The 16,509-nt window shown below is 58.2% G+C and overlaps 1 protein-coding gene across 2 annotated transcripts; it reads right to left on the bottom strand.

Annotated features, from left to right (window-relative positions):
- Positions 1-7,727: 7,727 nt before the first annotated feature.
- Positions 7,728-16,503, bottom strand: GATD3A (glutamine amidotransferase like class 1 domain containing 3A). Of its 2 annotated transcripts, XM_027547337.1 has the most exons (7): positions 16,315-16,496; positions 16,035-16,087; positions 14,395-14,508; positions 13,470-13,589; positions 11,409-11,501; positions 8,801-8,957; positions 7,728-8,264 (listed from the first exon to the last, which is right to left on the bottom strand). In XM_027547337.1, the coding sequence occupies exons 1-7, from the start codon at positions 16,471-16,473 to the stop codon at positions 8,136-8,138; spliced, it is 825 nt and encodes a 274-aa protein (XP_027403138.1). In that variant the 5' UTR covers positions 16,474-16,496; the 3' UTR covers positions 7,728-8,135. The 2 variants fall into 2 exon arrangements, with proteins under 2 accessions (XP_027403138.1, XP_027403128.1); XM_027547327.1 differs by lacking the exons at positions 7,728-8,264; positions 8,801-8,957 and adding an exon at positions 8,964-10,125 and having other exon boundaries at positions 16,315-16,503.
- Between the last annotated feature and the right edge of the window lie 6 nt (positions 16,504-16,509).

The raw sequence follows: 16,509 nt of genomic DNA, 5'->3' as shown, positions 1-16,509 counted from the left end.
TTGATGAGAAATATTTTAGTACTTCTGCTATTTGACCTCAGCCCAAACAAGGAAGTGCAGGGATGCATGCCACGGAGACAGAAAGTAAAGATAACATTTTCAAAAGGAGCCACAGGTTATGATGTCTGAATTCCATAAATTCTTCCCGAGCCCCACAGTGTGTTCCTGGGCCTCAGCCCCTTCGGGAATGCCCTTCTGGAGCCAAGAGGTCAGGCTGCACATGTTGGGGGGCTGAGGGTGGGGCCTGAGGGGCTGCAGCGTTGACCAGAAAGGCCAGGGCGGCCGCTGTCTCCACGTGGGAATCGTGGGCAGGGATCAGCAGTGGAGCTCCAAACTGAGCACTGTGAGGCCCCAAGGCCCACAGTCCCCAGGCCAAGGCAGGAGGCTGGGCCCTGTGGGCTGGGTCAGGCCCCACCACCGCAGGAGTAAATCACTGACCTCTGCCTTTAAAAGCAGCGCCCCTCCCCCATCCAACCCTGTGTTGTCAGGACATTCCTGGCTTCCTGTTTCAGCACACCAACCCCCTGAGTCACCCTCCCCTCCAGGCAGAGGTGGGGACCCACACAGCCAGGCCCTCAGGAGCTGTGAAAGCCTTTCTTGGGGGTGGGACCCTGGGCTGCTGTTGTCATAGCAACAGGGGCAGCTGGGCTCTGAGGTCAGAAGTGACATCCCACCCGTTCCCCACACAAGGTTCTGCTGCCCCTGGCAGTGAAGTTCAGGGCTCAAGTGACTGAGTGGTGGTTGTTTTCTTATGGCTGCAGTGGTTTTCTAAGAAGGTAACTCATGCTATGTAATAATAACAAAGATAATAATTATTGTTTATGCAAACTGGCACTCCCTGCAGTGGTTTTCTAAGAAGGTAACTCATGCTATGTAATAATAATAAAAATAATAATTATTGTTTATGCAAACTGGCATCTCCCTGGCATCCATGCACACATTAATGCGCACAACACACACACCAACACACGTATATGTACCAGCACCACACACAGAACCACACATGCCTATTTGTCTGTGCACACTCACATGACACACCAACATGCATGTACACGCCTATCTGCACACACTTGTGTGCATATACCCTATACACACATGCACACACTTGTACACATATACCCTATACATGCATGCACACACTTGTGCACATGTATGTACACACTCAACCACACACAGCCCAAGTCCTCAAAAGCCCCCATGAGCAGGCGCTGTCACCTCCATTTCTCTGTGGCCTCAGCAGTCATGAGATTTGCCTGTGGTCACGCAGGAGAAGGGATGAAGGTGCAGACCAAACACTATTCTTTGCCCAGCAGTGCCCTGGGTTGGGGGGGGTGGTGCTGCTGGTGGTCACAGGACTCACGTGCCCACAGCACACAGAGGCCAGCACAGACCTCCCTCTGGCATTGGGCATAGGGCTCACATGCCCACAGGACAGAGAGGCCAGCAAGGACCTCCCTCAGGCAGCTCCAGTGGACGTGGAGCACCTGGACTCCTCCAGCACTCAAGCTCATGCCAAACGTCTACCCTTCTGGAAATCCAAAACATCCAACCTCTGTTTCCTGAGGACGGGCGTGGGGCCACTGGACCTGACCGCAGAGCTTCCAGGGAGGCGGGCCTGCCTCGCTGGGGAGGCCTGTTCTGGAAACACCTGTTGCCCACGGGGGAGCTCCAGTCCACACATAGAAGAGCCCCCAGCACACATAACACCTTGGGCATTTATTCCCTGTGAGACTGTTCTGGTTCTCTCTTGGATGAACAATGGCTTTGGATTTTTACATCTGTGACTCCTGAAGCCCCTCACCACTCCTTTCACTGTGGACTCACCAAGCAACCCGGCTGCAGGGCCCTCTGCCCAGTGAGCCCCCTTCTCCAGATCCTTGGAGCCCAGGCCTGCAGGCATGCATATGGCATAACTGGTTGGGGGGCCTCTGGTGAGCTGGGCCAGCGCTGGGTCAGTGTGACCCTCAGGACTTGAGCTGCTAACTCGAGACCCTCCCCAGTAGGGCGGTTGAGGGCACAGGAGTCCCTGGTATAAGGAGACGCCAGCCACACAGGGCTGATGAGGAAAAGGGACTTGACCATTGGCAACTTCACCTGAGGCCAGCTCACTCCCAGAATCCTCCAGGGCAAGCTCAGGAACCCCTCCCCTGTGTAAGCCCGTGTGTGTGGGTCTCGGTTTTGGAATGATGCATTCTGAATCCTTATGCCCCACTTTTGAAATTCATCTTCAATTCACATCAAGGCAGAATTTACTTAGCTATTAAAAGGCCGGGGGAGGGGGGTGCTTCCCTGGTGGTCCAGTGGTTTATTCAGTTCAGTTCAGTTGCTCTGTCACGTCTGACTCTTTGCAACCCCATGAACTGCAGCACACCACACTTCCCTGTCCATCACCAACTCCCGGAGTTTGTTCAGACTCATGTCCGTCAAGCTGGTAACGCCACCCAACCATTTAATCCTCTGTCATCCCCTTCTCTTCCTGCTTTTAATTTTTCCCAGCATCAGGGTCTTTTCCAATAAGTCAGTTCTTCACATCAGGTGGCCAAAGTATTGGAGCTTCAGCTTCAGCATCAGTCCTTCCAATGAATATTTAGGACTGACTTCCTTTAGGATTGACTGGTTTGATCTCCTTGCAAACCAAGGGACTCAAGAGTCTTCTCCAACACCACAGTTCAAAAGCATCAATCCTTCAGCGCTCAGCTTTCTTTATGGTCCAACTCTCACATCCATACATGACAATTGGAAAAACCATAGCTTTGACTAGATGGACCTTTGTCAGCAAAGTAATGGCTCTGCTTTTTAATATGCTGTCTAGGTTGGTCATAGCTTTTTTTCCAAGGAGCAAGCATCTTTTAATTTCATGGCTGCAGTCACCATCTGCAGTGATTTTGGAGCCCAAGAAAATAAAGTCTGTCACTGTTTCCATTGTTTCCCCATCTATTTGCCATGAAGTGATGGGACCAGATGCCATGATCTTCATTTTTTGAATGTTGAGTTTTAAGCCAGCTTTTTAATTCTTCTCTTTCACTTTCATCAAGAAGCTCTTTAGTTCCTCTTCACTTTATACCATAAGGATGGTCATCTGCATATCTGAGGTTATCGATGTTTCTCTTGGCAATCTTGATTCCAGCCTGTGCTTCATGCAGCCCAGCATTTCTCATGATGTACTCTGCATATAAATTAAACAAGCAGGGTGACAATATACAGCCTTGATGTACTCTTTTCCCAATATGGAACCAGTCTGTTGTTCCATGTCCAGTTCTAACTGTTGCTTCCTGACCTGCATATAGGTTTCTCAAGAGGCAGGTCAGGTGGTCTGGTATTCCCATCTCTTGAAAAATTTTCCAGTTCGTTGTGATCCACAGTCAAAGGCTTTAGCATAGTCAATGAAGCAGAAGTAGATGTTTTTCTGGAACTCTCTTGCTCTTTGTATTATCCAACAAATACTGGCAATTTGATCTCTGGTTCCTCTGCCTTTTCTCAATCCAGCTTGAACATCTGGAAGTTATCAGTTCACATACTGTTGAAGCCTAGCTTGGAGAATTTTGAGCATTACTTTGCTAGTGTGTGAGATGAGTGCAACTGTGCAATAGTTTGAACATTCTTTGGCATTGCCTTTCTTTGGGATTGGATTGAAAACTGACCTTTTCCAGTCAACCTTTTCCAGTAACAACCACTGAGTTTTCCAAATTTGTTGGCATTATGAGTGCAGCACTTGAATAGCATCGTCTCTTAGGATTTGAAATAGCTCAGCTGTACACACAATGTACAGCACAAACATTTCTGCTCTACAAAGATACGATCAGGAGAATAAGAAAAGCCACTGCTGCTGCTGCTGCTAAGTCGCTTCAGTCGTGTCCGACTCTGTGCGACGCCATGGACTGCAGCCTACCAGGCTTCTCCGTCCATGGGATTCTCCAGGCAAGAACACTGGAGTGGGTTACCATTTCCTTCTCCAATGCATGAAAGTGGAAAGTGAAAGTGAAGTCGCTCAGTCGTGTCTGACTCTTAGCGACCCCATGGACTGCACTAGGAATCCATGGGATTTTCCGGGCAACAGTACTGGAGTAGGGTGCCACTGCCTTCTCCCGAGAAAAGCCACAGACTGAGATAATTACAGAAGACGTATCTGAGAAAGGGCTGTTATCCAAAACATACCAATTCTTAAAACATAACAAAAAGTAAATGAACAACAGATTTTAAAGTGGACAAGAGATCTGAAAACATACCTCACTGAAGATGCACACGTGGCAAACGAGCCTATGAAGAGATTCGCCACGTCACGCATCATCAGGAGGAAAACGGAAACAGTGGCTCTTGTGGGGCCGAAAGCCCACACCTGACACACCCAAGGCCAGGGAGGGCGCGGTGCCCTCCCTCACTGCTGGAGGGCGTGCAGAATGCCACAGCCATCGTGAGGGACACACTGAGGTCTCTTTCAAACTGAAATACTCCCACCGTACAATCCAGCGGTTGTGCTCCTGGGGGTTTACCCAAAGGAGCTAAAAACTGTGTCCACACAAAAAACCTGCACACACACATCTACAGCAGCTTTTTTTTCACAACTGCCAAAACTTGGGAGCAAACAAGATGCCCTTTAGGTGGTAAAGGGATAAACAACGGGTCCATTCTGACCATGGAGTATCGTTTCAGCACCAAGAAGAAATGAGCCACCAAGTCAAGGCCTAGAGGAACCTTAATGAATACAGTACGTGAAAGAAGCCGGTCTGCAAAGGCTACAGACTGCTTCCAACTGCACAGCATTCTGGAAAAGGCCCAACTCTGGAGACAGTAAGATCAGAGGCTGCCAGGAGAAGGCTGGGAGGGCTGCCCAGGTGGAGCTGTTTTAGAGCAAACCCATCTGTATGACACCACCATGGTATCACTGTCATTACACGTCATGGTATCACACGTCATCACATGTGCATCTCGACACACAGGCCGTCCACCACCAGGAGTGACCCCCGGGCACACTGTGGACTCGGGCGGGAGGGGCATCAGAGCAGGCCTCTCAGCTGTAGCAGCTGCACATCTGGTGGGGTTGCTGACAGAGGGGGAGGTTGTGTGCATGGGAGGTGGGAACCCTGTACCTTCCCATCAACCTTCCTGCAAACTAAAGACTGAGATGAAAAATAAATCTGTGTAAGACAAACAGAGAACCATGTTATCACAGGAAGTCCTGCAGGAAGAGGAAGCTGCGGAAAAGCAGGTCTGTCAAGCGGAGGGGCCACGGGGCAGGCCTGGGGCAGGCTGAGGGCAGCACCAGGGCCTCCATGTGAGCCCCACCCCGGCCAGCAAGCTGCGCAGCTTCCGGTGCCCACTAGTAAGCTCACAGCCTGGTCCAGGGGAGACCGAGGAGCAGTCCAGTGTCTTCTCTTTCGGAGCTCTGAGTCCTTGTGGACAGGACCACTGACAAGCCAGTGATGAGAACATGCATATGCGTGTGCACAGGCATGTTCACGTGGGCGTGCGCACACACACACACACACGGGTCACAAACCAAGAGTGCAAGGCAGCAAACCAGGGGGCACCACCTCAGCCAGACAGCAGGCAAGTCCTCAGCAGGGCGACACTGGGCAGGGAGCTGAGGGCCGAGGGGCTGGTAGTCCAGAAGCAGGCTCTCCAGGTAGAAGGGACTGGAGGCGTGGTGAGGAGGTGCCCACGAAGGGGCCCAGACAGGGGGACAGGGAGAGACGGCGGGGGCCAGGAGGGCCTTGGGGAGAAATGACAAGCCCTGCCCTTGGGGTGCGGGAGGAAGTGGCTTGGGGAGGCTGCCCACCGGGCGGGGTCAACCCTGGAGCCAGCACCAGGCCTGAGGATGGCTCTGCAGCGCCCCTGGTGGCCGCCTCCTGTCAAGAAGCCTCCAGGGACCCGCAGCTCTGCCGCACCAGCGCCTCCCACCATCAGTGCCACGCTGTCCTTGACCCCAGGCCCCCTGCTGGGCCCCTGCATGCCACTCCTGCCAGGACCGCTCTTCACACACAGCCACCTACTCTCTCTGCCGTCAACCCTGCTCAGATGGTGACCGTCCCCTCCCTGGCGGCCCTCTTGCCACACATATCCCTGCCCCTTGCACCCCAGCCGGGGACACTGCCTGGCATGAGGCAGGCACTCAGTCCTTGTCAACTGGACTCGTGCCTGGACTCCCTCTGGCTCTGGTTTGCTGGTCCCTCCGGGGCTTCTAAATGTCTCAGATGTATTTCCAGAGCCACGTTCTTCGCTGGTCTTGCTGCCTGACCTAGGCCCCTAGTTGAGGACCCCTCCTACGGCTGGAACCACGGCTAAACAGGCAGATGCACAGCCCACACGACAGCGTGATGGCTGGCACCTGGACCTGACACCCACGTGCTTTGTGTGGAAGAGTCCAGCGCAGACAACGAGGAACCACATGACAACACCCAGTGACCACACCAACGTCCTTGGGGGGCTTTCTCATGAGCTCTCCCTGCCCTCCCTGGTCACCTGCACTCTGGGCAGTTCACGGCAGGTGGCAGCAGAGGAGAAATCCAGGGGTCCCACCCCTTGGACACCGAAGCTCCACAGCCCACAGCCTCGCCCCCAGTCGTGGGATGAACCCGAGCAAGCAGGGCCCCTGGTGGCCTCGTGGCGATGGTTCTCAGGCCGCCACACCACGCTGCTCCGTGGGCATGGCCCCGGGATTTCTGGAAGAGAAGGATGGAATGCAGAGCAGAGTTCCAGACCAACCACTGACCTAACACGGACGCAGAGGAACAGCAGACCCAGGTTTCAGCGGAAGCACAGGAGAACGTGACTTCCTTCCTGGGGAGGAAGCTCTTCCTCAGGACAGAAACGCAGGCAGCAAGGGGAGATGCACGCCTGACTCTGCACTGTGCGACGTGCATACGCAGGCACTCACGGGCACACACACATTTGTAGTGAAATTGTCCGTAAACAAGCTCCGTAGGAGGAGTTGTCACCCTCAGCTCCCTGACCTCCGCAGGCCCTGCGAGCCCTCTGCAGCTGCCTGGGGCAGGACAGTCCTGGCCAGCCAGGCTGGTGGCCCCAAGGGGGCCCAGGGGCTTGTGTCCCAGGGGACCCAGCCTCGTGGGGGGACGACAGGCAACCAGAGAACGAGTTCTCGGGGAGGAAAGAACGGCGGACACGAGACACGGGGGCGCTGAGGGGACTGGGCAGGCATGGACTCAGGCTCCACCGAGCCTTCCGCAGGCCCCTGCCCCACCCACGCTACCGGAGAACCCAGACAGCCGCTAGGGGGCGCGTTGTACCTGATGTGGGGTGGGGGCCCTGTCCAGGCCCCTGCCTAGGCCACCCAGACACAGCTCAGTGTGGACTGGGTCCAGCAGCCTTCTCGGGACCAGGCGGGGACGTGGCGGCACTGAGCGGCGGTCCCTAAGGACAGGCGGGCAGGGCTGTGCTGTCATGAGCGGAGCCCTGGGCTCTGTCCCGGGACAGACACCACCCTCGCTCAGAGGAGGGTGCCAGCCGGCACAGCTCACACTTCATGGCTCCGCCCTCACGTCCCGGTCCCCTTGCCCCCCTGCTCAGGGCACCACCCCCAGTGCCCACCCTTCCTTCCTGAAAGGAGCAGACCTGAGCCCAAGGTGAGGCGCTCACGCGGGCCGCCCCTCATTTGCGGGCTCAGGCCTGGACGGGGCGTCCTTATCTGTTTTGGATACAAGTTTACCCTCCCAGGCGATGGCCTGCTGCTCTAGAAAAGCTGCAGGTCGTTCTAATCAGGACACGTCTACTCCAGGTGAGAGAATCTTTAATTACCGATGAGATGGTATTTTGGTTTTCTAAATATGAGATTTGTAAGCTTCAAAAATGTTTCTTCCAAACGCTACATAAGGTGCCCTGAAGCGAGCCTGACCTCAGCCTGGCGTCGCCTCAACTGCTGCTTGTGCTGAAGAGCAGACTCGAGCTGAAGCCTGAGCCTGCAGAGCAAGTAGCCAGCGCTCCTCAGAGGGTGGGCCCTGCCACCCCTCCCTCCTTGCTGGGGGAATCTCTCACGTCAGCCTCCCAGCCGCGAGTGTGTGAGAAGCGGCCTCCTTACAAAGACAATGCCTACATGTTTAAGCAAAGAGTCAGCCCCTGCAGGGTCCCAGGCCGGCAGGAGGGTGGCTGTGCGGGGAGCTGGGCGGGCCTGTGCCAAGGCCTCAGCGGCCAGCGAGCTCCAGCACCTTCCGCACCATGGCGCCGATGCCGTCGTGGATATGGTGGAGGGCGGTGTCGCACATGAAGGCTGGGGTTGTGACCACCTTGTTCTTCTGGTCCACGTGAGCCTCGTGCACACAGGTTATGGAAAAACACCCGCAGGCAGGACCAGGATGATCTGGTGTCCAGCGCCACCCCGTGCCCCCAGAAGTGCATCCCCCTCTCGCCCTGCAACAGCACCTGGAAGGGGCTTCTGGCACTGACTGCGCTGCTTCAGCAAAGACCCGAGACCAGCCAGTGAGCTGCTGAGACTCCACGAACAGAGCGCTGCTTCCTGACCTGCATCCCAGTGGCAAGCCACTGAGGGGCCAGCTGCAGGGCATCTCCACACCACACAGCCACCCCCACCCCCACCCCCGCCCCCGCCCCCGCCATGAGCCCAAGACCGTCTCCTCGACCCACCCACGAAGCCTGAGTCTGAGGTGCACTGAGGTCAGCGGGCACCACTGCGGGGACATGGGAACAAAGCCACTGCGCAGGAGAGCCATCAGCCTCTCTGCCACACCCATCACTCAGGTGCCCTGGGCACCCACACCCTGCAGTGCCCCAGAGCAGCCCCGAGGGGCCGGAGGGGGTCCCCACGCCACGCAGGCTGTTGGAAGGATATGGTCACGCCCATGACACAGTGCTTGGCACCCAGAGCTTTGATGACCTCCGCGGTCCCGGCATGTGGCCACTTGCCGCCTTCCTCCTGCTCATGGCCCACAGTGACCTCGACGCCTCTGAGCACTTTGGCCGCGAGCACGGGAGCGATGCAGCACAAGCTGAAAGGGGACGAGAAGGGGTCAGCTCAGGACCACACGTGGCCGCCCGGCCCGGGGCACAGTGAGGCACCTGGGGAACACAGTGAGCCTCAGAAAGGAGCGTGACCCCCGTGCTGTGGGCTCTGCCGGCTCCGAGGGCTGCAGTCTGACCCCAACCCCGGGCTGCCCGCGTGACTGACACCTGCGGAGCGTGGGGCAGTGGAGGGCCCGGCGCCAGGCTGGGGAGCCTTGGGGGGCAGTCAGCTGAGGCCCTGGCTGCCACACGTGTACCAGGCGCCTGGCAGCATCCCGTGTCCCGGGGAGCAGACCATACACGGGAGCACTGTCTCTGGCCAAGGCTTTCGGCCGGTTTGTCACACAGCGCAGAGAAGCCGTGCAGTACTGACCGGCTCCAACCCGACCTCCTTCTCTGGAGAGAGAGCAGGGCCTGGGGAACGTGGTCCAACCAGCAGCCTCGACTGGCCTGTTGAGGGGAGGTGAGGGCCCTGTCCTAGCAGCAGGCCGAGCCCACCCCTGCCCCACAGAGCAGGCTGTCCCCAGAGGCGCCCAGCAGGTTCACGGGGACACCTGCCACGTGGGTGCCTGCTCTGAGGTCCTGCTCTTCATCGGGGGGCTTCCAACCGGCAGCTCCTGAGTCCCTGGATCAGCAAACACTGAGGCCCACGGGAGCCAGGGCTGCACCAGTGCCCTGCTCCCCAAGACAGCACGCGTGACACCTGCCACAGCAGCTCCGGGCCTGGCCAGCCCCACTCCCCTGGGGCCCAAATGCCCCCAAGGGGCTGTGCCCTACCTCCCCACCTGTTCATCTGGTCCTGAGCTTACCTTAAGACCAAGCGTGCACTCCCTGTCATAAAACATCATAAGAATGTAATCTTCACACTCACTAATTGGTACCCCAACATCTGGGAACAAGAGAAATCCCTGCTGCCTGGACCAGGTGAGCGTCATCGGAACCAGCGCCCTGGGGGCCTGTCGTGTCACCAGGTCACAGGCACCTAACTCAGCAGGCGATGCCGAGGTGCAGGCTTCCAGGGGCTCCTGCAGTGCGGGGATGAATGCAGAGGCCTGGCACAAAGCTGGCTGCACCCCTACACCGTCCATAATCCTGACGAGCAGGCCGAGGAGTGATGGGCAGGCGGCTTGGAAGCAGGATGTGAGGAGCCCTGACCTAGAAAGGGCATTCGCTCATGGTCAAATGACACGGCCACTCACAGAAAGAAACGGGTGAGCTGCTGTAGGAGGCCCCGAACAGAGCTGCCCAGAGGGACCCGGCAGCCAGCACAGGGCCACGTCCCCACCCTGCGCCTCCCCCCGGCTCCCATGCAGCTCGGCTGAGGCGTCTGCTCACTGGAGCAGGAGTGCCCACTGGGAGGTGGAGGAGCGCCTGCCGGGAGGTGGTCAGTCTGCTGGGGACCCGTCCTGTTCGTCGTGCCATCGAATTCTTAAGAGGAAGAGCGCGAGGCCCTGCCTCAGCGAGGCGCCAGGGCTGATCAGCTGGGCTCTGCAATTGCTCGGCACCGCCTCCCACGGGCAGTCAGAGCATCCAGGGTCTGGGGCAGAGGTGTTGTACGGGCACATGCCCTCCGGAGCTATGGCCGCTGGCGCAGCGGGATGTGTGTCCTGGACGTTGAACCCTTGGTAGGCTGTCCTCTCCAGCCTCCGTGCTTCCTCCAGACTGAGCACTCTATACCTCCTTCTCCAGTTGGCCGAGATAAAGCAGCAAGCAGCTGTGTGATGGAGGACTGGCAAATATTGCTTTCAATGCGTTTGTGCACCACTGTGCTCCTGGGAGGACTTCCCCAGTCAGGGATGATCCCATCCCACGCGACCCATGCACTCCAGCACCACTGTCTCAATAAAGCAGAACCAAGGAGCCCCCTGGGGATGCTCGTGAACAGGACAGCCTGACGAGCAAGTCTGATGATGACATGGCCATTTCTTGTCCCTGAGAGCCTCCTGGTGTGAGTTATAGCCAGTCTCTTGGGACCAGGACCGAAGACCAAGGATCGGGCGGTGAGGAGTGGCTGGCCCTGAGTGTCGGCCCAGTGTGCGACCGCCACAGGACCTAGTTCCCAAAGCAGCTCAGCTGTGTCACAGGGGCCAGCATGGTGCTCAGGGTGGCTGTGGCTCCAGGAAGGACAGGCCAGCTAGCCTAGGGCCAGAGCAGGACCAGGGAACCTTCTAGACATGGACAGACTCACCCTCTCCCCTCTCTGTTATGTCACCCAGAAACACTAATGCAACCACACAACTTCAGAATTCTCAGAGCTGGAAGGCTTTGTGAACTCACACAAAATCCCCTGAGTTACGGTGAGTAAAGGGCCGAGAGTTTCCAAAACCACACAGCTCCAAGCCCAGCTCCTGGCTGGGGGACCCGGCATGGGCACACCGCGGGCTCCACCACGGCCCTCCCACCACCCGGCTATGGCCGGCCCTCCCAGCCGCACCTACCCAATGGGCTTTCCAGCCTGGTGGAACTCCTTCAGCACGCGCTCTACGTCTCTGTTGACCTTGCAGGTGCCCCCATCCACGGCAAATGTGCTCCTGCCACGAGAAGAGGACTCCTCAGACCTCGGGGCTCCACCTCCGCCGGCCTGGGGAGCACCCCCTCCTGGATCCCGAGTGCTTCGTCAGCTTCTCAGCAGCTGAAGAAGTGACATGTGTGCACACACGTGTGGGTGCTCAGCCGTCTGCTCGGTCAGCCCCGGAGCAGCAGCAAGTGCCACTGGTCTGAAACCCACGACGGAGCCTGCGTATCACTAACAGGGATGAGAGTCAAGTCAAACATGACCCGTCTTCTTCACAGGACAAGAGCACCGAGGGTCTGGATGGTCCCCCTCCAGCAGGTGGGCTCAGACCTGGCGACGCCACAGCAGTCTCTGCCACGAGCCCCCTCTGCCAGGCTCATGTGGTCAAGGCCTCTGCCCTGGTAGGCTCTCAGGCTGTGTGAGAGCCTCAAAACGGGTCGGACTTTACACTTTAACCAAATGCACATCAGCTAAACCCCCACCAGTGATGAAGAGTCCCGGAGTCTCGTCAGCCCGTCACTACATGATGGGATCTGCATGTACGGCACCTGTTAAGGGACAAGTCGCAGCTTTAACTGAAAAATACAAGGTGCAGAACAAGAGGCTACCATCTTACTGGATTTTTAAGACACGTGTGTAAATCTCGTGGAAAACAGAGGTGGCAACGGTGCTGGAGAGGGGTCCTGGGGTCCCCTGCTGGAAGAACTGGGGTTCCACAGGGAATGGGTCACACTGAGCTCGCCTGCTGCCCCATGTGTATTGCACAGACCACTGGCAAGGAGCTGGCCTTTCTTCTGGAAAGGTCAGACAGAGCTCCCCAGGGTCTGTGAGCTCAGACAAGGATGCTGACCCGAGGCCCCGCTTCCTCACAACCGCTAAGTCACCTGAGGCAGGTCGTGAGCCACACCAGGGACACAACCCCAACCCCCTCCCCAGCACACACACAAGGACACACTGGTGCCGCTGCCCTCAGACTGGGCAGGGTCTAGGGACTGGGGCAGGCTCTGTGAATCCAGGCATTCTTCAGAGATGGAAGCCTGGTGCCACCAGGGGGACAAGCCCAGCTGACGCAGATGAGACCTACTACCTCCTGCCAAGAGGCTCGGGAGCACAGAGACGGTGGAGAGCACCCCAAGGCTCGCCGTGAGAGAGGCAGTGGACACGAGGTGTAGCAGGAGTGCGAAGGAAGGACTGTGGAAACTGCTGGGAATGTGGAGAGAGGAGGCTCTCCAGGGACGTCCGCGAGCAGAGGGGAGCCTGGAGGTGAAGGGCCGAGGGCAGGGATAGACTCGGAATAGAAGCACCTCTGCTCTCGCTTCTGGGGGCACAGCACCCGGGCACAGCGCCAACTGGGAGGCCATCGTGCTGCAGCAGAACCACCACAAGTGAACGGCTCAACGGAGGAGAATGGTGGTGTTGGGCACAACGCACCGCGCTGGAGCCCCAGAGCCGTGGGCACAGCTGTCTGGTGCCTCCTGGCACAGCCCCAGCTGCAGCGAGCCCCTCCGTCATGGGAGCAGCAGCCCTACGCAAGGCGGAAGGGATGTGCTGGGCCCGAGAGGCCAGCGTAAGAGGACTTCCATGAAACGTGGAGGAGAGAGTTAAAGGAACGGAGAACAGAAAGAGGACCTGAAAGCCAAAACACGTCACGGCTGCGGTCATGACGGCCTCCCGGCTCGAGGCCCAGTTACCCTCTGGTTCCCCACGGGGCAGAAAGAACAGGGTGCCCGGCCTCATCAGGACCGTGCTCCAAATGACCCCACTGCAAGGTCCACAGGAGGGCGGGTGTCTGCGGGGAACAGCTCCAGGGAGCGGCCTCCCAACTCCACGCCTGATGGCCTGGTCCGGGAGCCTCCTCCCTCTGGGGTCCCCTGTCCTGGGGCAGCTACATCATCACTGTCCCCCCACAGCTGCTCCTGTCACCATCGTGTCCCCACCCAACGCCCCGAGGGAAAAGGAGGAGAGCCCAAGCAGCAACACATACAGGTTTTTGGCAGCCCCGAAGCCCCCGGGGAAGATGGCCGCATCGTGGTTGACGGCAGTGAGCTTGGCCAGGTCAGTGATCTTGCCTCGCGCGATCCTCGCCGACTCAGTCAGAACGTTCCTAGGGAAGAGCAGAGGCCCCAAAGGGCCAGTGCGGACAGTCCATCCCTCAGCATGGATGGGGGCGGGGTGGAGCTGCCATGACCAAGAGAACCCGTCCTCCCGGCTCACAGGCCACACGGTGACAGGGACCACTCAGTCTCCAGACCCTGTCAAATGGTGCTCAGAACCACTACACCTGGTCACTCAGACACCAGCGTCAGGCAGGGCCACCAGGTGGCGCTCAGTGAAGAGAGCAGATGGGACGGAACTGTGGGCGGAGTGTTAAGAGGTGACTTTGAGGGAACTTCTTCCCGCCCTGTGGGCAGCCCAGGGCCAGGGTCCTCACCTGGGGCCCTCAATCCCAGGAGAGGGCACCACGCTTCCTTCCCACCACCCCGTCCCTCACTGTCCACACCCTGGCCTGAGGGCACCTGGGAAACACAGCCTCCAGGGGCCATCACCCCATAGCCCAGGCAGGACGGAATCCGAGAGCAGGGCTGCACGCCCTCAGAACAGAAACGCTGGTAGGAGTTGCTCACAGATATCTGGGGCCCAGGTAGGTGGATGAGGTTCAAGGCCAAAGGAACACACACGCCTTCGGTCAGAGGCAGGTATGAGAGCTCACTGCAGAGACCCGCCTTCAATGTTTCTGTAGCGCAAGAAGCGAGAACACCCCGAGGCCCGGGACAAGCCCAGGACCACTGCTGTGAAGTCCACCTGAACAAGGACTCGGCTCACAGCTAAGACGAAGCAACTGTGGGTGGGCTCTCGGGGAGTTTCAACCCGCCGCATCCTCACTGAGGGATGAGGCAGAGGGCTCGTACCTGGTCTCGCCCTCGGAAGGCTGTCCCTTGATGTGGTCAATCACGTGCATCTGAGGGACATCAGGGGCGAAGATCTGGACCTCGGCACCCCCGCGGCTCAAGTGGACCAGGATCCTGCATGGGGGGAATCAGACCAGACTGACCTGTGCCCAGCCCAACCTTTCCTGCCCACAGGTGTTTGTAAACACAGGGTTTCAGCTGACTGATAGGTGCACACTCCTCACACAGCTTAAGTCTCCTTGGTCTGAAAATAGCTATAGCTGGCTCGCGAACAACCCAAACGCCCTCCACGTGAGTCGCCGTCACTGACCTGGAGACCAGCCAGTGCCCAAGCTCCTTCTACAAACCAGGGTGTGGGGACGGGCGACCAGCTGTGGTCACTGCCTGGATGTCTGGGTTCCCAGGCGGCCTCTGGGCACTTGTCCTCCCACAGGCCAGCTCGAGGGTTTGAGGAGGGCTTCTGGTGGTCCTGGTCCCCTCAACCTTCCCCTCATGGGGGTGGGAGGCAGGAAGACACGCAGGCATCCTGGGAGCTGCTGATGATAGCAGCGTTGCCCAGGGCTGCTTGGTGCCAGCCCAAGCCCAAACACTGGCTTGTGATCCATCCCTGGCAGGGCTGTCACCACCCCCTTCCAGGGAAGGAGGTGGCATGAGAGCATGACCTCAAGAGAGATCACAGCCATCTCCTGGTAGGGCTGGGAATCCCTGGATCTGGTCTCCACTCCTCAGACCTCGTGTACATTCGACCCATGAAATTCACTCCCTGTCCAGCCAACACCAGCACACGCTGGCCACCCACAATGGGAGGGCTCAGTGCACACACCAGCGTCAGGGTCCTCTGGGGCCAGTGAGGTCCCAGGCTTGGGGCGGGGGGGTGTTCTCTAACCACTACCTAACTCTCCCGTCCAACTAACTTTGAATCTCACAGCCTCTTCAGTCCTGCTCACAGTAACTTCTCAAATAAATGAAAAGCCAAAATATAAACTACTTGGTAACAACTGACAGGCTACACCAGTAACACCTGTCTACAGTGAGGTCATTGCTGCTGCTAAGTCACGTCAGTCGTGTCCGACTCTGTGCGACCCCATAGACGGCAGTCCACCAGGCTCCCATCCCTGGGATTCTCCAGGCAAGAATACTGGAGTGGGTTGCCATTTCTTTCTCCAATGCATGAAAGTGAAAAGTGAAAGTGAAGTCGCTAAGTCATGTCCGACTCTTCCCAACCCCATGGATTGCAGCCCACCAGGCTCCTCCGGCCATGGGACTTCCAAGGCAAGAGTACTGGAGTGGGTTGCCATTGCCTTCTCCAACAGTGAGGTCACTGCACCACCCTTAACAATCACGCTGTAAACACGGGATGGAGCTTGATCTCCAAAACACAGAATCTTGTGATTCCAACGTGTGTAACACAGGGGTGTGGAAAAACAGGAGGGGAGAGGGTGTTTACTGCTGGGTGACAACATCAGAGGTGACGCTAAAAAGCTTATTTTTTGCCTCCCTGTATTTCACATGCATGATTTCAAACGTTTTCCTTCGCGTCCACCATGGTCTCTGCCTTTCTAACCAGCAGGAAGGTTTCTCCAGACGGTTCAGGAAAAGGGGGACCGGCCCTCCCGAGGGTGAGCCGCCCGGGGGCTTACGATGAGGCCTCGTGGAGCTCGGTTCCATCATAGACCCCGCATCCAGACAGCACCTGCGGGGATGGAGGGCCGGTCACCAGGGTCAAGGGGTCCGCCGGGCGGCCGACCGCCTCCAACGTGGGTAAAGGACGACTTCGGGGGCGGGGAAGGGCTGGATAGCCGAGGGAGGGCGTGGGTGCAGAGGAGCCGACCGCGGGCAGAGACGGTGGGAAGGCGGACCTTGGCGCTCGGCCCCCACGGCCCCAGGTTCCAATCTCCCCAGGTGCCCGCGTCCGCTCACCACTGCAACCCTGGGCCCGGGGCGCGGCGCGGAGAAGTGGAGGGCCGCGCGCGAGGAGGGCGCCGGTCCGCCGAAGGGCAGCGGCCACAGGCCGGGACGCGGCGCGAACCCGGGGGTCACCGCCAGCCTTGCCGCCGCCAGAGCCCTGAACGCCGCCATGCTGCGCAAGAACAGGGTCACAGGTCACGGTGGGCG

Source organism: Bos indicus x Bos taurus, chromosome 1, assembly GCF_003369695.1.
Source record: "Bos indicus x Bos taurus breed Angus x Brahman F1 hybrid chromosome 1, Bos_hybrid_MaternalHap_v2.0, whole genome shotgun sequence".
Classification (NCBI taxonomy): domain Eukaryota; kingdom Metazoa; phylum Chordata; class Mammalia; order Artiodactyla; family Bovidae; genus Bos; species Bos indicus x Bos taurus.
Note: the sequence above shows the minus strand (reverse complement) of the source record. Positions and strands in the feature narration are given on the sequence as shown.

Coding starts and splice junctions, on each gene's coding strand:
- GATD3A (XM_027547327.1), bottom strand. CDS start 16,473: ATGGCGGCGTTCAGGGCTCTGGCGGCGGCAAGGCTGGCGGTGACCCCC. Junction 16,088..16,314: donor CCGGGCCCAGGGTTGCAGTG/GTGAGCGGACGC, acceptor CCATCCCCGCAG/GTGCTGTCTGGATGCGGGGT. Junction 11,502..13,469: donor TTCGGGGCTGCCAAAAACCT/GTATGTGTTGCT, acceptor TTCTCGTGGCAG/GAGCACATTTGCCGTGGATG.